The sequence below is a fragment of the Moschus berezovskii genome, chromosome 24, assembly GCF_049115385.1.
Source record: "Moschus berezovskii isolate FMDL1 chromosome 24, NW_MosBer_1.0, whole genome shotgun sequence".
In the NCBI taxonomy this organism is placed as follows: domain Eukaryota; kingdom Metazoa; phylum Chordata; class Mammalia; order Artiodactyla; family Moschidae; genus Moschus; species Moschus berezovskii.
In genome coordinates, this window is record NC_142483.1 from 6,334,051 (window position 1) to 6,360,181 (window position 26,131).

General features: G+C 44.3%; 1 protein-coding gene across 1 annotated transcript in view; it reads left to right on the forward strand.

Annotated features, from left to right (window-relative positions):
* Nucleotides 1-26,131, forward strand: part of SEC13 (SEC13 homolog, nuclear pore and COPII component) — a 35,436-nt gene that overhangs the window by 7,393 nt on the left and 1,912 nt on the right. The window contains exons 5-8 of the mRNA XM_055413601.2: nt 203-336; nt 17,679-17,812; nt 18,151-18,274; nt 19,752-19,898. Coding sequence (XP_055269576.1) covers nt 203-336; nt 17,679-17,812; nt 18,151-18,274; nt 19,752-19,898 — 539 coding nt within the window. The remainder of the gene's footprint in view (nt 1-202; nt 337-17,678; nt 17,813-18,150; nt 18,275-19,751; nt 19,899-26,131) is intronic.

Consider the following 26,131-nt stretch of genomic DNA (forward strand, 5'->3'; position numbering starts at 1 on the left):
TTGTTCTGAGATTATGAGATAGGCTTTAGTTTATGATGATGATTTTAGTAGGTGATGGGTTTTTTAAATCTCAAAGGACAAAATTACAACTTTCCTCATGGTGATCCCTACGATTTTTCTTGTTTTTTTTAGAAACTTAGTTGAATGGTAAGTCTCAGACGTGAAAGTCTGCTCACTGTGCCTCCTTCCTTCCTTCCTTCAGTAAACTCCGTATGCTGGGCGCCCCACGACTATGGCCTCATCCTGGCCTGCGGCAGCTCAGATGGAGCCATCTCCCTGCTGACCTACACTGGGCTGGGCCAGTGGGAAGTAAAGAAGATCAACAACGCTCACACTGTAAGTCCACGCCCTGCCTACGGGTGTGAAAAAGCTAACAAATGTACAGGTGCGTGAGGTCACCAGTCCTGTTCTCACTTTGTGAATAGATACGTGAGGCTCAGATAACGGACTTGGAGGAGGTACTGTGCTGGGGTTAGAACACTGGAATCTGTGTACCTCTTGTCTACACAGCTGTCCAGCCTTGATGGCCCCAGCACTTCTGAAAGCTATCTAGACGGAAGTCAGCAGCCCCAAGTCTGACCCTGTACTTTCGCAGTTCTCAGATCCTGGGAATCCACAGCCTGGTCAGCCTTCAAGGCCCCAGGAGCATGTCTATGGCTCTTGTTGCTTGGGACCCTATGACCCACATCTGCTGACTTACATAAAATTGAATAGGCCTAGAGGCTTCTGGAAAGATGGCAGGGAATGACATCATAGTGCTTGAGTCTCTTCCACATCTCTGCATAGAAACCAACAGAGCAACTTAGGTAGCAAAACCAAAACTTTCTGAGCAGCAATTAACAACAGAACTGGGTAAAAAGGTATTCCCATGAACTCGAAAATACAAGTGAAGAGGGATGGACCAAATACAACACCAAGACTGCGTGGTACTGGCATGCGAGCAAGAGGAGGAAGGCAGTGGGCAGCAGTGCCTTCCAGTGACACCCGTGGAGCGCCCGCAGAGAGCTGAGGTGTTCACGGAAAGCATAGCTGGCCACTTGGCCAGCAGCCGTGTTTGAGAACAGGGGTTTTGTACTTCTGTTTGTAACATTTTAAACTCATAAAATTCACCCGTTTAAGAAATACGGAGTTGTGTAGTGTTTAGTATACTCACAGAGCTGTACGACTCTCACCACTAATGTCCAGATCATCTCATCACCCCAGTAAGAAACCCCGTTAGCAGTCACTCTCCACCCCAGCCCTAAGCAGCCCTAGTCCACCTTCTGACTATGAATTTGCCCGTTGAACATTGCCGATGGACACTGCATATTGCCAATGGACATTGCCTGTAAATTGAATTGTGCAGCACGGTCCACAGAAGACTGACTGCTTTCACTTAGCTTGTTTCCCAGGTTTATCCAGGTTTCATCCAGATCATAGCATATATTGCTGCTTTGTTCCTTTTTTATGACTGAATAATATTCCATTGTGTGAATATACACGTTTTAGTTTTATTTCATTTTTATTCATCAGTTAGCAGTCATTATGAATAACACTGTCACAAACATTTGTGTGTAAGTCTGTGGTTTTAATGTTTTTGGGTAGCTGCCTGGGTGTGGAACTGCCAAGTAAGGGAAGCTCTGTTTAATTTTTTGAAGTACTGCTAAACCGTTATTCAAATTAACTGCCCCATTTTACATTCCTGCTAGCAGTGTATGAGGGTTTCAGTTTTCTCCACATCCTTGCCAACCCTCCTTGTCTTTTTGATGACCACCATCCCAGTGGGTGTAAAGTAGTACCTCGTTGCGGTTTGGATTTGCATTTTTCCAATGACTAATGATGTTGGGCATCTTTTCACATGCTTACTGGCCATTTGTGTAGCTTCTTTGGAGGACTGACTGGGGGAGTGGGCTTGCACTGTCTCATCCTAGGTGAGTGCAGGGGACCCACCATAAGAAAGACTAAAAAGGGGGCTTGGGGAAATCTGGGCCTCATGACCCGCCAGGCTTGCCTCCACGGCAGTGCCCCTTGTGAGCAGAGGGACGCAGAGCCAGAGAGACACAGGGTGCAGGTTGTAGACCAGAGTGGGCAAGAGGAACATCGCCTGCAATCCCCGAAGCAAGCGTCACGTTTGTTAACACTACACAGAACAGACTTCTGAACTTAGGGAGGCTTTCCTGAACCTCACTGTCAGGAAAACTAATTTCACATAAAAATACCAGAAAAGTATTTGAAGTGAAATCACACAGAATTTTCCTTTAAGAAAGAAAGAATATGTAGAGTAGCACCCTTACAGACAGTGAAAGAAAGACATGCCCACAAAAATTGAATCAGTTGTTTCAATCAAGCTAAAAAGACTTTTTTTTTAATGACAAAAGACATAAAAAATGGCATAAATCAAAATTAGAAAAGTTTAGAAAAGAAGTGACAGGACTCAAGAAATTTAAAATTCTAAATAAAGACTAAATTTAGAAGGAGTGTAAGAACAGATAAACAACAGATAATGCCTTAAGATAAATGGTGTGAAAAGAAGGGATTGAAGGTATAAATAAATTTTGACAAAAAGTGAAGACAGGCAAATATCAAATGTGAATATTAGGAGTCCAGAAGAAATCAGAACAAATACTAAAAAATTGATTAAAAGGAAAAACTACCTTAAAATTCAAAAACTCTCTTTGAAACTACATCTTGAGAGAGTATACCTTATACTTAAGAATATCAACCCAGAATCACAAGCCAAAGACCTAAGTGTGGTGAAATTACTGGCTTTTAAAACAAATCCTTCAGGCATCTAGGCAAAAGGAGCCATGTGATTTACAAGGGAAACAGATTATCATCAGACTTTTCAACAGCAATGATCAGTGCAAGAGAAAATGGAGAACACATTTACAACACTCGAGGAAAGAACGTGTGAGCCAAGGATTTAACTTAGCGAAACTGACTTTCAAGTTCACACAAAGACTTACACACAAAAGTTTATAGCAGCTTTAATAGCCATCTGTTTAGGAAATAACCCAAGTGTGAATCAGCAGGTGAATGGACCGACAAACTGATGCAGGAGAAGTGTCACCTCGCAATAAAAAGAAACGACTATTGATTCAAGATAAATGAATTTTAAAATAACTGCGCTGAGTGGGAAAAAATCAGTCAAAAGGTACATACTCTGATTGGATAGTATGGAAAAGCAAGCTCTAGTGACAGCGGGTTGGTGGCTGCTGAGCTTGGAGGGCAGAGGGCAGAGGTGGATTGTAAACTTGGAGATGGTAGATGTGTTCATTCTCTTTTTTACCAATAACTTACTATTTTTTTAATCCCTTTTTTTTAATGGAGGTATTAACTAGTCACCAGGCTGTGCATCACATCCCAGTCAGATACTTACTTTATAGGTGAAAATTTGTATTCAGCCAGTCTGTCTTTTGGTTGGTGCATTTAATCTGCTTATGCTTACAGTAATCATTGATATGTATATTCTTACCTCCCTTTTGCTAATTGTTGTGGACTTGTTTTTGTAGATCTTTTTTTCTCCTCTTCCTCATTTGTTCTCTTGTGATTTGATGACTAACTTTACTCCCGTGTTTGGATTCCTTTTTCTCGTTTATGTTGTGTATCTATTGTAGATTTTCATTTTGTGGTTACGATGAGGTTTTGATAGAGTGTTTTAAATTGCTGGTCTTTTAATTTTAAATGCATTTCCGATATTTTGCATTTGAACTCTCCTCAGTCCATGGTGTCGCTGAGGGTCAGACATGACTGAGCGACTTCACTTTCACTTTTCACTTTTACACTTCGGAGAAGGAAATGGCAACCCACTCCAGTGTTCTTGCCTGGAGAATCCCAGGGACGGGGGAGCCTGGTGGGCTTCCGTCTATGGGGTCATACAGAGTCGGACACGACTGAAGTGACTTAGCAGCAGCAGCAGCACAATTGTTGATTTTGATACCAAATTTCTGAGGATGATTTCCTACCTTATGTTACCCTTTACCAGTGAGCTTTTCCATTCATAGTTTTCTTGTTTCTAGTTGTGACCTTTTTTTGCCCTGCTATTTGTTACAAAGCTGGTCTGATGGTGCTGAATTCTCTCAGCTTTTGCTTGTCTGTAAAGCTTTTGATTTCTCCTTTGAGTGTCTAAACGAAAGCCTTGGTGGTTAGAGTATTCTTGGTTGCAGTTTCTTCCCTTCCATCAGTTTAAATATATTGTGCTGCTCCCTTCTGGCCTGTAGAGTTTCTGCTGAGAAACCAGCTGCTAACCTTATGGGAATTCCGTTGTACGCTATTTGTTGCTTTTCTCTTGTTGCTTTTAATATTTTCTCTTTGTGTTTCCTTTTTGTCAGTTTGATTTCTGTGTGTCTCCGCATTTTCCCCCTTGGGTTATCCTGCCAGGGATTCTGCTTTCTGCACTATTTCCTTTCCCATATTAGGGAAGTTTTCAGCTATTTTCTCGGGTCCTTTCTCTTTTCCTTCTGGGACCCCTGTAATGTGAATGTTGTGTGTTCAATGTTACGACAAAGGTCTTCCTTTGCTTTCATTTTTTTTCCTTTATTCTTTTTCGTGACAGAGATGTCCACCATTGCATCTTGCAGCTCACTTATCCGTCTTCTGCATTCCTTCTGCTGCTGCTGAGCCCTGCTGGTGTATTTTTCACTTCGGTCATTGTATTTTTCATCTCTCTTTGTTCTTTGGATTCTCTAGCTTTTATTAGTGAAACATTTCTTGTGTCATCTTAGTCTGTGCCTCCATTCTTTCTCCAGGATCTTAAACCATTTTTACTGTCGTTACCCTGAGTTCTTTTTGGAGTGGATCGCCTGTCTCCGCTTCACTTGCTCGCCCTTCTGGGGTGTGCCACGTTGCTCCTGGAACACACCCTGCTGTCTCATTCGGCCTGCTTTCCGAAACTGGTTTCTGTGCCGCAGGCTGGTGGCTCCACTTCTGCTGTCTGCCCCGGGTGGAGGAGGCTGCTCTAACAGACTTTTGCAGGCCTCTTGGTGGGAGGGACTGGTTCCTGCCCACCGGCAGGTGGAGCTGGGTCTTGTCCCCCTGGTGGGCAGGGCCAGCTGTGGGCTTAGGAAGACTAGGCAGCCTGTCTGCCGATAGGTGGGGCTGTACTCCTGCCCTGCGGGTTGTTTGGCTTCAGACGTCTCAACATTGGAGCCTGCAGGCTGTTACAAGTGAAAGTTTGTACCTTTTGACCTCTTCACCCATTTTGCTAATCCCTCATCACCACCTCTGGAAGCCACCAGTCTGTTCTTCGTATCTGTGAGCTTGGGGTTTTTTAATCAGTGTCGCGTTTAAGTGAGATCATACCGTATTTGTCTTTCTTACTTCACTTAGCATGATGCCCTCAAGGTCCGTTCATGTTGCTGAAGATGGAAAGATTTCATTCTTGTTTTATGGCCGAATAATACTCTTCTCTGTGCGTGTGTGCACACCCCGCCTGTTTATCCATTCGTCTGTTGATGGACACTTTGCTTGCTTATATTTTTTGGCTATTATAAATGTTACAGTGAGCATGGGGGGGGGGCAGATATATTTCACATTAATGGAGGGTTTCCTTGTTTTTGTTTGTTTTTTGGTATAAATAGCCAGAAGTGGAACTGCTGTATCTGTCTAGGCAGTTCTGTTTTTAATTTTCTGAGGCTCCTCCACACTGTGCTCCACAGTGGCTGCCAGTTTGCAGTGTCACCAGCTGTGCACAAAGGGGCCCCTTTCTCTGCACGCGCGCCAGCACCTGTCTGTTCAGCAGTGTCTCTTCTGACAGGTGCGAGGTGCCCTCCGTTGTGGTTTTGTTTTATCTCCCTGATGACTAGTGATGTTGAGCGTCTTTTCGTGTACCTGTTGACCCGTCTGAGTATCTTCTTTGGAAAACCATATATGCACATCCTCTGCCATTTTTGAGTTGAATTATTTGCTTCTTACTGTTGAGTTCTATGAGTTCTTTTATATTTTGGATACTGACTGCTTATTAGGTACATGATTTGCAAATATTTTTTCCCATTCCATACATTGCCTTTTCACTTTGTTGATGATTTCTTTTGCTGTACTTTTTGTTTGATGTAGTCCCTCTTGTTTATATTTTCTTAGTTGCCTTTGCTTTTGGAATCAGGTGCAGAAAATCAACACCAAAATCAGTGTCAAGGAGCTTAGCACCTCAGTTTTTCTCTAGGGGTTTTATAGCTTCAGGTCTCACATTCTTTAATCCATTTTGAAGTAATTTTTATGTATGGTGTAAGGTAGTGGTTCAGTTCCATTCTGACGTGGCCGTCAAGTTTTCCCAACGCTGTCTATTGGAGAGACTGTCCTTTTCCCGTTGTATAGTCCTGGCTCCTTTGTCATAAATTAATTGCCCACACAGGCATGGGTTTATTTCTGGGTTCTCTGTTCTGCTCCATTGATCTGTGCGTCTGGTTGGGTTTTATTTCTTTATTTTGAGTTTACATTTTAGTAAGGATAGAATGGCAAGCCACTCCAGTACTCTTGCCTAGAAAATCCCATGGACGGAGGAGCCTGGTAGGCTGCAGTCCATGGGGTCGCTACGAGTCGGACATGACTGAGCGACTTCACTTTCCCTTTTCACTTTCACACATTGGAGAAGGAAATGGCAACCCACTCCAGTGTTCTTGCCTGGAGAATCCCAGGGACGGGGGAGCCTGATGGGCTGCCGTCTATGGGGTCACACAGAGTCGGACACGACTGAAGTGACTTAGCAGCAGCAGCAGCAGCAGTGTTATAAATAATGTCTGTTTTTAGTGCCAGTACCATACTGTTTTGGAGAGGGAAATGGCAGCCCACCCCAGCGTTCTTGCCTGGAGAATCCCATGGACAAAGGAGTCTGGTGGGCTACAGTCCATGGGGTCACAAGGAGTTGGACATGACTGAAGTGACTGAGCATACTGTTTTGATCACTGCATTTTTGAATTAAGGGGTCTTTTGTGATTCTGTACAGATTTTAGGATTGTTTGTTCTGTTTCTGTGAAAAATGGCTTTGGGATTTTGATGGGAATTGCATCAGATCCATAGGTTGCTGAGAAGAGTTGCCACTCCAGCCGTATTCTTCCAGTCCATCTGCACAGATGTCTTTTGTTTGTGTCTCTCTCATCATTGTTCTCAGTGTACCAGTCTTTCACCTCATTGGTTAAATTTGTTCCTGGGTATTTTATTCTGTTTGATGCACTTGTGAATGGATTGTTCTCATAATTTCTTTTCTGATAGTTCATTATTGGTATATGGAAGTGTAAGGGATTTTTGTATATTGATTTTGTATCCTTCGGCTTTACTAAATTATTTTATTGTTGCTAACAATTTTTTGGTGGATCTTGAGGATTTTCTGTATATAATATATCATTTCCAAATACAGTTCCACTGTTTCCTTTCCAATATGGATGGCTCTTATTTCTTTTTCTCATCTGATTGTCTCACTGGGATAGAAGTGCATACTTTTTTGATGCATAAAAGTAGCAAGCCTAGGCATCTTTGTCTTGTTCCTGATCTTAAAAGAAAAGCTTTCAGCTTTTCACTATTGAGAATAATGTAAGCTTTAGGCTTGTCTTGTATGGCCTTTATTATGTTGAGGGACATGCCTTCCATACCCATTTTGTTGAGTTTTATCATAAATGGGTATTGAATTTTATCAGATGCTTCTTCTGCATCTATTGAGATGATTATGTGATTTTTTTTTTCCTTCCTTTTGTTAATCTGGTGTAAACACCTGGATTGATTTGTGGCTGTTAAACCAGCCTTGAATCCCTGGAATAAATCTCACTTCATCCTGTGTGTGATCCTTTATTATACTGTTGAACTTGGTTTGCTGATTATTTTGTTGAGGATTTTATCATCTGTGTTCATAGTTAATGGTCTAATTATATTTTCTGTTTCTTCATGATTCAACCTTGCAGTGTGTTTCTAGGCGTGTATCCATTCCTTCTGTTACCATTTGTTTGCATATTATTTTTCTCAGTATGCTCTGATGAGCTTTTGTATTTCTGTGGTGTCAGTTCCCCCTCTTTCATTTATCAAATGAAATTTGAGCCCTCTTTTTTTTCTTGGTGAGTACAGCTAAAGTTGTCTATTTTTATAGTTTCAGAGAGCCGCCTCTTAGCTTCATTTATCTTTTTCTCGTCGTTTTAGTCTCTGCTTCATTTATTTCTACTCTGATTCTTGTTACTTCCTTCCTTCCACTAACTTCGGTCTTCATTTGCTGTTCTTTTCCTGGTACCTTGAGGTATAAAGTTGGGGGTTTTTTGAGGTTTTTTTTTTTTCCTTTTGAGTATTTATTGCTGTGAACATCCCTCTTAAAACTGCTTTTAATGCATTCCATAAATTTTGTTGTGTTGTATTTCTGTTTTCATTTGTTTGATGGTGTTTTTGTTATTACTCTCTTGATGCTTTTGTTAATCCATTGGCTGTTCAGTAGCATGTTATTTATTCTTCATGTATTTGTGGATTTTCCAGTTTTCTCCTTGTTAGTAATTTCTAGTTTCACATCATTGTGATCAGAAAAGAGGCTTAATATGACTTCAGTTCAGTCGCTCAGTAACGTCCGGCTCTTTGTGACCCCATGGACTGCAGCATGCCAGGCTTCCCTGCCCTTCACCAACTCCGGGAGCTTGCTCAAACTCATGTCCATTGAGTCGGTGATGTCATCCAACCATCTCATCCTCTGCTCTTCCTTTCTCCTCCTGCCTTCAGTCTTTCCCAACATCAGGGTCCTTTCCAATGAGTCAGTTCTTTGCTTCAGGTGGCCAAAGCATTGGAACTTCAGCATCAGTTCTTCCAATGAACAGTCAGGACTGATTTCCTTTAGGATTGACTGATTTGATCTCCTTGCAGTCCAAGGGACTCTCAAGAGTCTTCTCCAACACCACAGTTCAAAAGCATCAATTTTTCGGCTCTCAGTTTTCTTTATGGTCGAACTCTCACATCTATACATGACTACTGGAAAAATCATAGCTTTGATTAGACAGACCTTTGTCAGCAAAGTGATGTCTCTGCTTCTTAATATACTGTCTGGGTTTGTCATAGCTTTTCTTCCAAGGAGCAGACGTCTTTTAATCTCAGGGCTGCAGTCACCATCGGCAGTGATTTTGGAGCCCAAGAAAAGCCAGTCTCACTGTTCCCATTGTTTCCTCATCAGCTTGCCGTGAAGTGATGGGACAGGATGCCTGGATCTTCATTTTTTGAATTTTGAATTTTAAGCTAGCTTTTTCACTCTCCTCTTTCACTTTCGTCAAGAGGCTCTTTAGTTCCTCTTCGCTTTCTGCCATAAAGGTGGTGTCACCTCCATATCTGAGGTTATTGATATTTCTCCAGGCAAACTTGATTCCAGCTTGTACTTCATTGAGCCCAGCATTTTGCATGATGTACTCTGCATATAAGTTAAATAAGCAGGGTGACAGTATACAGCCTTGATGTACTCCTTTCCCAATTTGGAACCAGTCCATTGGTCCATGTTCAGTTCACTGTTGCTTCTTGACCTGCATACAGATTTCTCAGGAGGCAGGTAAGGTGGCTACCAGTTTGTTGTGATCCACACAGTCAAAGGCTTTGGCGTAGTCTAAAGCAGAGGTTTTTCTGGAATTCTCTTGCTTTTTCTGTGATCCAACAGATGTTGGCAATTTGATCTCTGGTTCCTCTGTCTTTTGTAAATCCAGCTTGGACATCTGGAAGTTCTCATTTCATGTACTGTTGAAGCCTGGCTTGGAGAATTTTGCGCATGACTTCACTAGCGTGTGAGATGAGTGCAATTGTGTGGTAGTTCAAACATTCTTTGGCATTGCCTTTCTTTGGGATTGGAATGAAAACTGACCTTTTCCAGTCCTGTGTCCACTGCTGAGTTTTTCAACTTTGCTGGCATATTGAGTGCAGCATTTCACAGCATCATCTTTTAGGATTTGAAATAGCTCAGCTGGAATTCCATCACCTCCACTAGCTTTGTTCGTAGTGATGCTTCCTAAGGCCCACTTGACTTCACACTCCAGGATGTCTGGCTCTTTGTGAGTGATCACACCATCATGGTTATCTGGGTCATGAAGATCTTTTTTGTACAGTTCTGTGTACTCTTGCCTCCTCTTCTTAATATCTTCTGCTACTGTTAGGTACATACTGTTTCTGTCCTTAATTATGGCCATCTTTGCATGAAATTTTCCTTTGGTATTTCAGAAGAGATCTCTAGTCTTTCCCATTCTATTGTTTTCCTCTATTTCTTTGCATTGTTCACTTAGGAAGGCTTTCTTATTTCTCCATGCTGTTCTTTGGAACTCTGCATTCAGATGAGTGTATCTTTCCTTTTCTCCTTTGCTTTTCATTTCTCTTCTTTTCTCAGCTTTTGTAAGGCCTCCTTAGACATTTTGCCGTTTTGCTTTTCTTTTTCTTGGGGATGTACACTGCCTCCTGTACAATGTCACAAAAACCTCCATCCATAGTTCTTCAGATACTCTTATTTATCAGATCTAATCCCTTGAATCTATGTGTCACTTCCACTGTATAATCATAAAGGATTTGATTTGGGTCATACCTGAATGGTCTAGCTTAACTTTCTTGAAGTTAAGCCTGAATTTTGCAACCAAGAGTTCATGATCTGGGCCACAGTCAGCTCCCGGTCTTGTGTTTTTGCTGACTGTATAGAGCTTCTCCATCTTTGGCTGCAAAAAATATAATCAGTCTGATTTTGGTATCGACCATCTGGTGATGTCCATGTGTAAGTTGTCTCTTGTGTTGTTGGAAGAGGGTGTTTGTTATGACCAGTGTGTTCTCTTGGCAAAACTCTGTAGCCTTTGCCCTGCTTCATTTTGTACTCCAAGGCCAAACTTGCTTGTTACTCCAGGTATCTCTTGACTTCCTACTTTTGCATTCCAGTCCCCTATGATGAAAAGGACATCTTTTTTTGGTGTCAGCTCTAAAAGGTCTTGTAGGCCTTCATAGAACCGTTCAGCTTCTTCAGCATTAGTGGTTGGAGCATAGACTTGGATTATTGTGATACTGAATGGTTTGCCTTGGAAATAAATAGAGATCATTCTGTCATTTTTGAGATTGCACCCAAGTACTGCATTTCATACTCTTTTGTTGATTGTGAGGGTTACCCCATTTCTTCTAGGGGATCCTTGCCCACAGTAGTAAATATAATGGTCATCTGAATTAAATTTGCCCGTTACAGTCCATTTCAGTTCACTGATTCCTAAAATGTCAGTGGTCACCCTTGCCATCTCCTGTTTGACCACTTCCAATTTACATTGATTTATGGACCTAATATTCCAGGTTCCTATGCAGTATGCTGTTCTTTACAGCACTGGACTTTACTTCCATCACCAGTCACATCCACAACTGGGCGTTGTTTTCGCTTTGACTCTGGCTCTTCATTCTTTCTGGAACTATTTCTCTGCTGTTCTCCAGTAGCATATTGGGCACCTACTGACCTGGGGAGTTCATCTTTCAGTGTCGCATCTTTTTGCCTTTGATTCTGTTCATGGGGTTCTCAAGGCAAGAATACTGAAGTGGTCTGTCATTGCCTTCTCCAGTCTACCGCATTTTGTCAGAACCCCGTCGTGACCTGTCTGTTTGGGGCAGCCCTGCAGGGCATGGCTCATAGTTTTGTTGAGTTAGATAAGGCTGTCATCCTTGTGATCAGTTTGGTTTGTTTTCTGTGATTGTGGTTTTCATTCTGTCTCTTTTCTAATGGATAAGAATAGGAGGCTTGTGGAAGCTTCCTGATGGAAGGGACTGGCTGTGGGGGAATCTGGGTCTCGTTCTGATGGGTGGGGCTGTGCTCAGTATATCTTTAATCCAGTTTTCTGTTGATGGGCAGGGCTGTGTTCTCTCCCTGTTGTTTGGACTGAGGCCAAACTATGGTGGCAAACAATGGTGATAATGGCAACCACCTTCAAAAGGACTTGTGGCAGCACTGTTGTATTCAGTGCCCTGACCCTGCGGCAGGCCACTGTCAACCCACGCCTCCACCGGAGACTCCTGGACTTCCGTCATCTTAAATTTGTGAAGACTGTTTTGTGGCCTAACATAAGCTCTGTCCTGGATGATGTTTCACGTGCACTTGAGAAGACTGTACCGCAGAGATGGCGTGGGTTTGGCTCCAGACCACCACAGCAAAGCAGAGAGCACAAGAAGGGAGTCGCATGAATGTTTGGGTCCCCAGTGCACATAAAAGTTACATGTAAACTATACTGGTCTACTGAGTATGCAGTGACAGCATTATGTCTCAAACAGTGTTCAGTTCAGTTCAGTCGCTCAGTCGTGTCCGACTCTCCGCGACCCCATGAATCACAGCACGCCAGGCCTCCCTGTCCATCACCAACTCCCGGAGTTCACTCAAACTCATGTCCACAGAGTCGGTGATGCCATCCAGCCATCTCATTCTCCGTCGTCCCCTTCTCCTCCCGCCCCCAACCTTTCCCAGCATCAGAGTCTTTTCCAGTGAGTCAACTCGTCGCATGAGGTGGCCAAAGTATTGCAGTTTCAGCTTCAGCATCAGTCCCTCCAATGAACATCCAGGATTGATCTCCTCTAGAATGGACTGGTTGGATCTCCTTGCAGTCCAAGGGACTCTCAAGAGTCTTCTCCAGCACCACAGTTCAAAAGCATCGATTCTTCGGCGATCAGCTTTCTTCACAGTCCAACTCTCACATCCATACATGACCACGGGAAAAACCATTGCCTTGACTAGACGGACCTTGGTTGGCAAAGTAATGTCTCTGCTTTTTAATATACTATCAAGGTTGGTCATAACTTTCCTTCCAAGGAGCAAGCGTCTTTTAATTTCATGGCTGCAATCAGCATCTGCAGTGATTTTGGAGCCCAAAAAACAAAGTCTGACACTGTTTCCACTGTTTTTCCATCTATTTCCCATGAAGTGATGGGACCAGATGCCATGATCTTAGTTTTCTGAATGTTGAGCTTCAAGCCAACCTTTTCACTCTCCTCTTTCACTTTCATCAAGAGGCTTTTGAGTTCCTCTTCACTTTCTGCCATAAGGGTAGTGTCATCTGCATATCTGAGGTTATTGATATTTCTCCCGGCAATCTTGATTCCAGCTTGTGCTCAAACAGTGTACATACTTTAAAAACCACTTCATTGCTAAAAAAGCTAACCATCATGAGCCTTTAGCAAGTCATAAATAACATTAGCATTAGTAACATCAAAGATCACTCAGCACAGATCACCAAGTCTGATGTAATAATGAAAAAGTTTGAAATATTGCAAGGATTACCAAAGTGTGCCACATAGATGGGAAGTGAGTAAATACCATTGGAAAAATGGCACCAGTTGAATTGCTCTACTTAGGGTTGCCACAGCCTTCAGTTTGTGAAGAACTCAACTCAAGTATTAAGCACAATGAAACAAGATACAGTAAAGTGAGACATGCCTGCATTCTGCTGCTTTGGGTGGAACATTCTTTATATCTCTGTAAGGTTCCTTTGGTCTAATGTGTCCCATAAGATGATGTAGCCATTGACAGAACCCTCCTGTTACTGTATTGCTGCCTGTCTCTCCCTTCAAGTCTGTTAATATTTGCTTTGCATATTTTGGTTCTGCTATGTTGAGTGCATAAATATTATGTCCTCTTTTTGGATTGACTCCTTCGTCATTGCCTAATGCCCTTCTCTGTCTCTTGGTGCAGCCTCTGTATTAAAGTCCGTTTTGTCTGATACAGATAGCACTGCCCCAGCTCTTTCGGCTCCATTTGCATGGAACGGCTTTTTCCATCCCTTCTTTTTCAGTCTGTGTGTGTCCTTAAGTCTGGAGTGAGTCTCTTACGGGTAGCATACGGATGTTTTTTCCTCTAGTCAGCCATCCTTCCATGGAGAATTGAGGCCATTTACATTTAAAGTAATTATTGATAGGTATGTACTTAATGTTGTTACTGCTGTTTTGTGGCTTTTATACTTCCTTAGCTCTCTTACTTTGTAGTTTGATGACCTTTATCCTTGGGCTTCCATGGTGACTCAGATGGTAAAGAATCCACCTGCAATGCAGGAGACCCATTTTTGATCCCTGGGTCAGGAAGATCCCCTGGAGAAGGGAATGGCTACCCACTCCAGTTTTCTTGCCTGGAGAATTCCATGAACAGTGCAGCCTGGTGGGCTACAGTCCATGGAGTCACAAAGAATCGGACACAACTGAGTGATTAACACTGTCACTTTCATGTTCAGATTCCTTTATCATTATCTTTTGTGTATCTGCTATATTTATTTTTGCTTTGTCATTACTATGAAGTTTACATATAACAGCTCATGTTAATAACAGTCTGTTTCAAGTTGATAAATTTGTACCCATTCTAAGGCTCTGTATTTTTACCCTCCCCCGCCCACTTTTTGTTTGATACCACATTTTACATCTTTTTGTGTATCCTTTTAACTAATTACTGTAGTCACAGATTTTTATTACTTTTTAAATCTTATCATAAGCAATTAATCCACTACCTTTAATATATATATTTATATTATGAGCATAAAACATGGAAGATTTATACTTTTAAATGTTTTCTTATTACTAATTAGCACTCTTTCTTTTCAGCTTAAAAAAATCCCTTTAACATTTCTTGTAAGGCTGGTTTAGTAGTGATGAAATCCTTTCACTTTTGCTTGTATGAAAAACCGTCTTTCCTTTAATTCTGAACAGTATCTTTGCAAGGTAGAGTATTCTTGGTTGGAAGGGTTTTTTTCTTTCAGCACTTTGAAATTCATTTGATATCTTGATTGTAGTGATGGCTTTACAGGATATGCTGATGTCAAAGTTAATCAGCTTGTGCAGTTTATGTGCTGTCAACATCAGTTAGATCTCAAAGCTGTCTTTACAATTTGGAGTGTGAAGAATGCAAAGTGTTACCAGTATACAAAAACTCAAGGACTGTTGTTTCCATGAGCCCTTCCTGAGGTATCTACTAGAGAATAAGTTTTCGACAACAAAAATGGCTAGAAAGACATCCATATAAATATACAGTTAGTTGTAAAGAACTTAATACTCTCATTCAGTAGAATGAGTCCTGGTCATGTGCTCGGCTACGATAGAGTATAACTATTAAAAATGGTGTGCAGCACAGCAGCTGGAGATCTAGACTTCTTAATGTCGGTACCATCCACACAAAAACACCCCCCCAAAGAAAAAAAAAAACTATGGGAGAATGGAGTTGTAAAGTTGCTGAGTCATGTGTGACTCTTTGCAACCCCATGGACTGATGCAAATACTACCAGTTATCATATTGATGGTATTATTATTCTGAGACTATTCTGCTTTGTGTTAAGTGAAATAAAATGGATAATCATCTATCAGTGAACATCCTTAGCAACAGAAGTACACTTGAAATAGTTTCTCACTGAAAGAATCCAGAGCTTTTCTGGAAATGGCCGATCCCAGGTTTTGAGGCAGGAAAGGAACAAACATCTTGTTATACCAGATAGAAAAGAAATCAGTGACATACTTAGGCATACTAAGGTTATGTCAAAGGAGCCACCTTGAACAGGCTCACAGTGCCAGAGGTGGGCAGTTTGAGTGTAAAAAGTTAGAGTGATTGCAGTGAACTGAAAGCCATCAAATACGCTTAAATCCATGCCTTCGTCCTGATATTTATTTAATAAAAAATAATCAATCATCTTTGAAGAATAAGAAAGTGGTTCAGAAGGGATTAAATGTTTATCCGGCCTTTCCTACCTGATCTGTACCCCTGTGGGGAAGCAAACATTAATGAATGAAATTGCCCCTGTGTAGAGTATTCCATGTAATAAATGACAAAGAAAGGAATAGAGTGACAGTATCACCGTTTTGTAATGCCCAGTGAATTAAGAGAGGCGTAAATTATTGACCTGGTAGTAACACATAAAGAGAGACAGTCTGAGGTCGTATGCCTCCTGCTGAAGGAATACACCGTACTCCGTAGTCTTGGCAAAAGGGAACAAACCTGAATCTGATCAGTAAGATCATAGGGAGAATCTATAAATGAGAGATGCAGGAAACATCAAAAAAATGTTTTTACTCACAGTGGTCAGAATAAACATCATCAAAAAGTCCACAAAAAAATAAATGCTAGGAAGGATGTGGAGAAAAGGAAAGAAACATCCTGCACTGTTGGTGGGAATACAAATTGATGCAGCTAGTATGGAAAACAATGTGGAAGCTCCTTTAAAAACTAAAAATAGAACTACCATATGTGGGCTATATGTGGGATTCATGTATGGGATATATGTCCCATTCCTGGGCATATATCCAGAAAAAGTGAAAACTCTAATCTGAAAAGATACACGCTCCTCATTGCTCAGAGCAGCACTATAGTAGCCAAGACATGGAGACAACGTAAATGTCCGTGAAGAGAGGCATGGATGAAGGTGATGCGTACATACATATATACACATATAATGGACATTACTTGTATATATATTACTTATATACATACGTGTATACACACATAATGGACATTACTTGTATATATATTACTTATATACATACGTGTATACACACATAATGGACATTACTTGTATATATATTACCTATATACATACGTGTATACACACATAATGGACATTACTTGTATATATATTACTTATATACATACGTGTATACACACATAATGGACATTACTTGTATATATATTACCTATATACATACATATATACACATATAATGGATATTACTCGACCGTAGAAAGAACAGAGTGGTGCCATTTGTGGCAACGTGATGGACCTAGAGATGATTATAAAAATAAAGTCAGAGAAAGACAGACGTCATATCACATCTCTTATATGTGGAATCTTAAAACTTGATGTAAAACACAGCCTCTCAGACATAGAAAGCAAACTTATGGGACTTCCCTGGCGGCCCATTGGTTAAGACTCTGTGCTCCCAGTGCAGGGAGCATGGGTTTGATCCCTGGTTGGGGAACTAAGATCCCATATGTGGCACAGCGCGACCAAAAAGAGGAAAACAAACATATGGTTACCAAAGGGAAAGGGGGGGAGGATAAATTAGGGATTTGTGATTAACATGTATACACTGCTATATAAAAATAATAACCAACAGGGAATCACTGTACAGCACAGGGAACTCTATTCTATATCTTGTAATATTAATATCTTAACAATAGACAAAAATCTGAAAAACATATATATGTAACTATCCCTTTGCTGTACACCGGAAACTAACACAAGTCTTGCAAATCAGCTATATTTCAATAAAAAGAATAATTATATATATATTTTTAATGGCATAACTAAACTGGTGCCTCGGAATGCACATTTGGATGACAAATGTGCTAAAATAAATAGAAATCAGAATAATGTTTACTTATAGGGGAAGAGGAGCTGTGATTCAAGTAGGACATAAACGGCAGGGCTTCTTGGGTAAATGGTCATTTTATTTTTTGACCTGGGAGTGATTACAGGAGTACTTGAGAGTAATTCATGAATCCATGTATTTACTTTGTGTGGTTTTCTGAAATCTGTGCCCTCCCTTCATATATTTGGAATATGTTTCTGTTTTTTAAATTCCTGAGAGTCCCTGCTCCCTACTTTAAATGCATGTTGCTAAAAAAGACATGCACTGTAAGGAATCCTTGAAGGAGAGTTCTGGGTGGCTAATCCTTAGTTCATTAAAAGAGCTGTCCTTCATAATCCAGTCCTGAGATAATCACCAGCCTTGGGTCTGCAGAAGCAGTGTCCTATTGCCGGGCCAAGGGGCAGAGTCAGCACGAGTCCCTCTCCTTACAGATTGGCTGCAATGCTGTCAGCTGGGCCCCTGCTGTCATACCTGGGAGCCTCATAGACCAGCCATCCGGGCAGAAGCCCAACTACATCAAGAAGTTTGCGTCAGGCGGCTGTGACAACCTCATCAAACTGTGGAAGTAAGCGGAGTAGGTGACCTTGCTAAGGGGAATCTTCTGCCCGGTCCACCAGGACTCGGGCTCAGTTCACCAGAAACAGAATCGCCTTTTCCCCTTCTGCCCACTGAATACTGTCTTCAGTCTGTCAGAGGACATCCTTTATTTAAAAAGTCAGAACCTTGCCCTTTCCTCCGCGCTTTGACTCTTCCTAACTGCTATCATTTGTCTCAGTAAATGCTATCAGAAAGGTGGAGTAGCTTGTCCACCCCTGTGGAGCCTTTGGGGCGGGGGAGGAAGGGAGGTGCGGGAATGGCGCCTGGACTCTGCCTGCTGGTTCTCCCGCCCGTCTGTCCTGCCAGGGAGGAGGAGGACGGCCAGTGGAAGGAAGAGCAGAAGTTGGAAGCCCACAGTGATTGGGTTCGCGATGTGGCCTGGGCCCCCTCCATCGGCCTGCCCGCCAGCACCATCGCCAGCTGCTCTCAGGTCAGCCCAGGCCCATGCGGGCGCCCCACGCTGCTTAATCTCAGGGAGTCCATCAGCCCTGACAGTCCCCTGGGGAAGGTCCTTGGGAGGGCAGGAGGCTGACACCTGTGGACCACAGTGGCTTTCTTCCACTGAGCCAAGAGCAAGACCAGACTCAGGATTACTTCCCCTCCTGACCCTTTTTTGGAAGGGGATTGGAGCTACCCGGAATCATTTTAAGAGTGTTCCCAAGCAAGGACTAGGATCAGTGGGAAATCCTGACCTTGGGCTCATCTCCCTGCTCTTGCTTCCCAGACAGAAAAGACCCAGGACAAGCCTTTAATTATATGCAACCACCCAAGATGAGCCTTCCCTGATGGCTCAGCTGGTAAAGAATCCACCTGCAATGCGGGAGACGGGTTTGATCCCTGGGTTGGGAAGATCCCCTAGAGAAGGGAAAAGCTACCCACTCCAGTATTCTGGCCTGGAGAATTCCATGGACTGTACAGTCCATGGGGTTGCCAAAAGTTAAACACAACTGAGCAACTTTCACTTCACTCATCCAAGATGAGGGGGCTTCCCTGGTGGCTCAGATGATAAAGAATCAGCCTGCAATACGAGAGACCCTGAGTTCGATCCCTGGGTCAGGAAGATGCCTTGGAAAATGGCATGGTAACCCACTCCAGTCTTTTTACCTGGAGAATCCCATGGACAGAGGAGCCTGGCGGGCTACAGTCCACGGAGTCGCAGAGTCAGACAGGACTGAAGTGACTCACACTTTCACCGAAGATGCGAGTTAAGCCAGGTCTTTTACATCCTTTGAGCCTGTTCTTGTGCATGCATGTGTTCTAAGTCATTTCAGTTGAATCCTGCTCTGGTGTGACCCTGTGGACCGCAGTGTGCCAGGCTCCTCTGTCCATGGAATTCTCCAGGCAAGAAGAGTGGGTTTGCGTGCCCTCCTCCGGCCTGTCCTACTTGGTCCTAAATTTGAGAGGACCACGCATAAGAGGTTCAAATGACGAAAGAGATAATTTTGGTTTGGTTTGTTTCGTGTGTGTGTGTGTGTTTCTGTGTGTTTTTTGGTCCCTTCTCATTCTCTGAGCTTGGCTTTTTAAACACCCATACGCATTCTGTTGAGAAAGTACAGGGCTGCTGGAAAGCAAAACCAGGAGCTGACTTGGCACATGTGGGCAAGTCCCAGGGAGAATTTGCGAAACGGCAATGCCGCCAAAGTCCATACCTGAAACTGGCATGAGGAAAGGGACCTGGGAGACTGCTGACCAACTTGAAGTGTGTTCCTGCGCTGAAGGGATATAGGCAGGGATGCTGGGCTGGAAAGTGATTGTCAGAGCTGTAAACACGCAGGAGGGCTTTGGCTGTGGTTCGCCCTGATTCCCTCACCCTGTTCCTGAAAAGGTCCAGTACGGATCCGGATGGAGAAGATGTCACCAGGGAGGATTGCTGCCCCCACCTCCTGACTCCAGCCTTCTTTTCCCAGGATGGTCGAGTGTTCATTTGGACCTGTGATGATGCCTCGGGCAACACGTGGTCTCCCAAACTGCTGCACAAGTTCAACGATGTTGTATGGCATGTCAGCTGGTCCATCACAGCCAACATCCTGGCGGTCTCAGGTGGAGACAATAAGGTCAGTTCAGTCGCTCAGTCGTGTCCAGCTCCTTGTGACCCCATGGACCGCAGCATGCCAGGCTCCCCTGTCCATCACCGACTCCCGGAGCGCGCTCAAACTCATGTCCATCGAGTCAGTGATGTCATCCAACCATCTCATCCTCTGTGGTATTCAAACCCCCACCTCTCTGCCAGCACCTAGCAACCTCATTTTGCTCTCTGGACCTCCTAGAAGCAGAATTGTAAAGGGTTTGATTTTTTGTGAGTGGCTTAGTGTCTCTGTTGTTGTTGATTGAGGATACCTGATTTACATGTTGTGTTAATCTCTGCTGCGCAGCAGAGTCACTCAGGTATACATGTTTTCTTTCATGTTCCTTTCCATGGTGGTTTATTACAAAATACTGAATGTAGTTCGCTGTTCTCTGGTAGGCCCTTGTTAATCCATTCTGTGTATAATAGCTTCCACCTGCCAATCCTAAATCCCCGATCCATCCCTCATGTAGACCCCATCCATCTTTGCAGCCAGAATTGTATTTCTGTCTCTTGGAGTCTGTTGCATAGATGAAGCTAGTCATGTGCGTGCCTTTCCCAGTCATACTTTTCTGTGCCTGTTTGCCAAAGACTGAACTGGCCCGATAATATATCTGTTTATTTTGAGGAACCACATTCTGTTCTCAGTAGAGGCTGTTACCGCATTGCACTGCTCTCAGCATCTTACAAGGTTCCATTTTCTCTGAACACTCTTCCTGTAGTTGTTATTTCTACACCTTGATTTAAATTTCTGATATTAGGTTGAGCATCTTTAGTGTCACTTTTTTTTCCACACTGTGAGTGAAATGTACCTTTTGAAATTGCCTTATTACAAGTGGGCCCTGTTTTCATGGTTATTACATTACCTACCCAAAGTCATTAGTTGACAGCAGGTATCATTTAGAAGCAAACAAATATGACCCTTCCTTAAGCACTGGATATAAAGTTCTTGTTAAAGAAAATGACAACAAGGAAGCAGCCTCTCTTCCTGACCAACTGCAGTTACTGCAGCTTCCAGAAGCTTAGGAAAAGCCATATTCCCGGGCTGTCAGGGAGACAGGATGCGCCAGCGCACACACTGAAGGGCTGCCTTCTCCTTTCTTCCTCCTGCTCCTCACCCTTCAGCACCCAAAATACCAACTCCTGCCGAGCCCCACTCCGGAGGTGGCTGACCGGTGTGGGTGGGGTTGAGACTCTGCATAGACGCTAGAGACGGGAAGCCCTCCGCCAGGAGCGCTGGGGACGCGGGACTCACAGGCCTTCCCGCCCGGAGGACTCGCCTCTTCTGAGCACTCGGTGGCCTGAGCGCTGTGCACGTCCCACCCGCGTCTGGTGATCGCGGTGTCTTCCAGAGAGACCAGACACGCAGGTCCAGAGGGCATCAGAGCGGGCCCCTCACTGCCCCAGCCGTGTTTCCCAGCCAGCTCGGGCTCCGGAGATGGACGTGACCCCAGGCTTCAGAGGCCTCATCGCAGCACAGCAGATAATCCTCTCTCAGGTGTTTCTTTTTTCCTCTGTTTTATCTGGACGTTTGGTTGATTGACAGTGTTGTGTCAGTTTCAGAACACTGGGTGCTGGGCACCTGTACACGTGCACACACCGTTTCTTGAGCTCCGTGCCTGGACAGCTTAGGACACACTGTTCCTGGAGTGCTCTGCGCTGCAGTAGATCCTTGTCGATTAACTCGTTTAGTGATGGCAGTTTTATATGTGAATCCCAACCTGCTCATTTGTCTGCCCACTATACCCTGCACTAACACTGCCATTTTTTTCTTTCTTCTTCACTGAGATGTTCTTTCCTTTTAAGTTCACCTATAACAGTGTTTAGAGTCCAGCTGTTACTGAAATCATAAAATATTTGTGTGTCTGTGTCTGGATTAAATCATTCCTGGATCATCTCTGGGTTTATCCACATTGTTGCAATTGGCATTATTCGTTTGTTCCTATAGATGAGTAATTCAGTTCAGTCACTCAGTCATGTCCGACTCTCTGTGACCCCATGAATCACAGCTTGCCAGGCCTCCCTGTCCATCACCAACTCCTGGAGTCCACCCAAACCCACCTCCATCGAGTTGGTGATGCCATCCAGCCATCTCATTTTCTGTCGTCCCCTTCTCCTCCTGCCCCAATCCCTCCCAGCATCAGGGTCTTTTCCAGTGAGTCAACTCTTCGCATGAGGTGGCCAAAGTATTGGAGTTTCAGCTTCAGCATCAATCCTTCCAATGAACACTCAGGACTGATCTCCTTTAGAATGGACTGGTTGCATCTCCTTGCAGTACAGGGGACTCGCAAGAGTATTTTCCAACACCACAGTTCAAGAGCATCAATTCTTTAGCGCTCAGCTTTCTTCACAGTCCAACTCTCACACCCACTGGAAAAACCACAGCCTTGACTAGACAGACCTTTGTTGGCAAAGTAACGTCTCTGCTTTTAAATATGCTGTCTAGGTTAGTCATAACTTTCCTTCCAGGGAGTAAGCGTCCATTAATTTAATGGCTGCAATCACCATCTGCAGTGATTTTGGAGCCCAGATAAATAAAGTCTGACACAGTATCCACTGTTTCCCCATCTGTTTGCCATGAAGTGATGGGACCAGATGCCATGATCTTTGTTTTCTGAATGTTGAACTTTAAGCCAACTTGTTCACTCTCCTCTTTCACTTTCATCAAGAGGCTTTTTAATTCCTCTTCACTTTCTGCCAGAAGGGTGGTGTCATCTGCATAGCTGCTGCTGCTGCTGCTAAGTCACCTCAGTCGTGTCCGACTCTGTGCGACCCCACAGACGGAAGCCCACCAGGCTCCCCCATCCCTGGGATTCTCCAGGCAAGAACACTGGAGTGGGTTGCCATTTCCTTCTCCAATCTGTGAAAGTGAAAAGTGAAAGTGAAGGCACTCAGTTGTGTCAGACTCTTCATGACCCCATGGACTGGAGCCTACCAGGCTCCTCTGTCCATGGGATTTTCCAGGCAAGAGTTTCTCCCGGCAATCTTGATTCCAGCTTGTGCTTCTTCCAGCCCAGCATTCCTCATGATGTACTCTGCATATAAATTAAATAAGCAGGGTGACAGTATACAGCCTTGACGTACTCCTTTTCCTGTTTGGAACCAGTCTGTTGTTCCATGTCCGGTTCTAACTGTTGCTTCCTGACCTGCATACAGGTTTCTCAAGAGGCAGGTCAGGTGGTCTGGTATTCCCTTCTCTTTCAGAATTTTCAAGTTTATTGTGATCCATACAGTCAAAGGCTTTGGCATAGTCAATAAAGCAGAAATAGGTGTTTTTTTAGAACTCTCTTGCTTTTTCAATGATCCAGTGGATGTTGGCAATTTGGTCTCTGGTTCCATTTAGATTCCACCTATTATTGCAATCACGAAGCATTTGTCAGTCTGCGTCTATGTTATTTGGTTCGTGGGATCATCTCTGGATCCATCCACATAGCTGCTGTTGGCATTTTTCTTTGGCTTCCATGGCTGAGGAGTTAATTTCACCATTTCTGTACCATGATTTTTAGTAGTTCATCTGTCGTCAGTATTTGTCACTTTTCTCATTGTCCATAATAGTGCAGTGGCCGTTGGGGTGCCAGTGTTTTTTCAAGTGTAGGCGTCTGCAGCCGTGTGCCCTCTGGGCTCTTTCTCAGTCACTGTAATAGCTCCCTTTTGAATTTCCGACCAGCCTCCGTCGTGTTCTGCCTGGAAGCGCTCTCGATACACACTCACCCCAGCAGTGCGGGAGGGCTCTTCTCTCCAGGTTGTCTCCGAGACTGATGCTGTCGCACTGTGTAAGGGTGGCCCTCGTGTTCGATGTCGGGATTCCTAGTGGTGTCTCCTGGTGATCCTCTCTACTGATCGGGCAGGAAGACCAGGTCTCTCTGTGCTGAGGTTGAGGGCAGCGTGTGGAGAGGTGTCTCTGCAGCGCACTATAGGAAACTGGTTTCTGTTTTGAACTCTCAGCGTCCATGAGACACTGGCCCCCCGTTTCTTGAAAGCAGCTGCCTTTACAGCCCCACAGTTCTGGTGAGTCTGAAGTCTCCTGAAGCCAGGGTTTTTTAATGTCGCTTTGTGCAGTGGCCACAGGCGGAGCATTTCTTGCTGCCCTACTGTGGCTCATGTAACCTCCAACCGCTGGGAACGACGTGTTTCTGGGTTGTCAGTGAGACTGAAGCGTACAGCACAGGACACCTCCGGGCTCCTGTCTCCTTCCCTCCTCCCCACTACCCTTCACCTCGAGAGGTGTGAACCCCGCAAACAGGCAGTGGGCAGGTACTTCCTCGTGGGTGTGGGGTTGCTCTGGAGAAAGGCTGGAGATGGGAAGCCCCCTTTTCAGCCTTGTCTGCGCAGAGCACTGAACTCTTTTGGGAGCACGGGGACTGCTTTAGCCTCTGCATGGCCCACCCGTGTCTGATGACTGTGGCCCCTCCCTGCCAGCTGCCTCAGCCCCGAGACTCTCCAGGCTAGAGAGCCACCCCCCGGGCTCCGGGGACGTGACATTCCCCCAGGTTTCACAGGCCCCATTGCAGCGTGCAGACAGTCGTCTCTTAGGTGTTTCTTTTCCCGTTTTATCTGGGAGCATTCTTGGTATGCAGTGCTGTCAGTTTCAGAACACTGGGTGTTGGTCACCTGTACATCCGCACACAGCTGCTGTTGCTCAGACTCCGCCCGGATAGCTTGGGACGCAGTGCTCTCTGGAGCTCTCCGCGGTGTGGCAGGTTCTTGTTAGATTGTGTCTTCTTAACGGGAGTTTGTTTGTGCATCCTGACCTCACTGTCTGCTCACTGTACTCTGCACTAACACTTCCTTCTGTTTTTTTCCTTCTAATCAGACTAAGTTCACATCTAACGCTGTTTAGGTTCCACCTATTACTTAAATCATGAAATATTTGGCTTCTGAACCTGTATTAGTTGGTTCATGGGATCATCTCTGGGCCACCTATGGAGCTGCACTGGCATTTTTCCTTTGTTTCCATGGCTGAAGAATTAACTCTACAATATCATACCACAATTTTTAACAGTTCATCTGTTGTTGCTATTTATCATTTTCTCATTGTTAATTATGTTCCAGTGGATGTTGGGATGCAGGTGTCTTTTTAATCAGGCGTCTACAGACCCTGTCCTGGCAGCACTTCTTCTGACTGAACTGAATTTTTGACCAACCTCTCTAGTGTTCTGTCTAGCAGGTCTGTCAATTCACATTTCCCTCAACAGTGTAGGAGTTTTCCCTTCTTTCCAGGTTCTGCCCTGCATTGCTGCTTTCACACTGTGTGAGGATGGCCCTTCTGTTTGGTGTTGGGATTCCTAGTGGTTTCCTATCCTCTTGGCAGGAAAACCATGTCTTTCTGTGCTAAGGTTGAGAGCAGTGCGTGGCAGATGTACCTCTGCAGCTCGCTATTGGAAAGTGGTTTCTGTTTTGATTTCTTACCCATGAGATTCTGGGGCGCTATTTCTTGAAGATAGGTGCCTTTTACAGCGCCACAGGCTTGGTGAGCTTGAAGTGTCCTGAAACCATGGTTTTAATATTGTTGATTTGGGAAATGGCCACAAGGTGGCAGCATTTCTTCCTGCCCTTGGCGGTTGGTGCAGCCTCCAACACTGCTGGGAGCCACGCGTCCTGGGGCCTGCTCTGAGACTGATGGGCACAGCACAGACTCCCCAGGGTTTCCGTCTCCTTCCTTCCTTCCTCCTCAGCCATCAGCCCACTCGATTCCGAACCCGGGTGGCCACGCTGCACAGCTGCTGCCCGACATACGTGGGGCTGAGCCCCTGGACAGAGGCTGGAGAAGGGGGCCCTGGAGACTTGGGTCTTCCCAGATCTCCCGCCCAGAGGACTCAGCTCTTGGGTGCCCTGGGTGTGCTTTATCCTCTGCGTGGCCCGGGCGTGTCTGGTGATTCTGGTGCCTTCCAGAGGCACCAGGCAGTCCAGCTCCAAGAGGGCATCATTGCTGGTCCCTCCCTGCCACCTCCCTACAGCCCTCGACTCTACAGCCTGGTTTCCCAGCCCGCTCAGGCTCCAGGGATGGACATTAGCCCCAGTTTCAGAGCCCTCATCACAGCACAGTAGACGCTTAGGTTTTCCTTTTTCCTCCTTATCTGGGAGTATTGTTGATTTCCAGTGTTGTGTCAGCTTCAGAACACTGTGTGCTGGTCAGCTATCCATGTACACACTGTTCTTTCTCAGATTCTTTACCTGGTTGGCTTAGGGGACAGTGTTCAGTAGAGTTCTGCTGGGCTACAA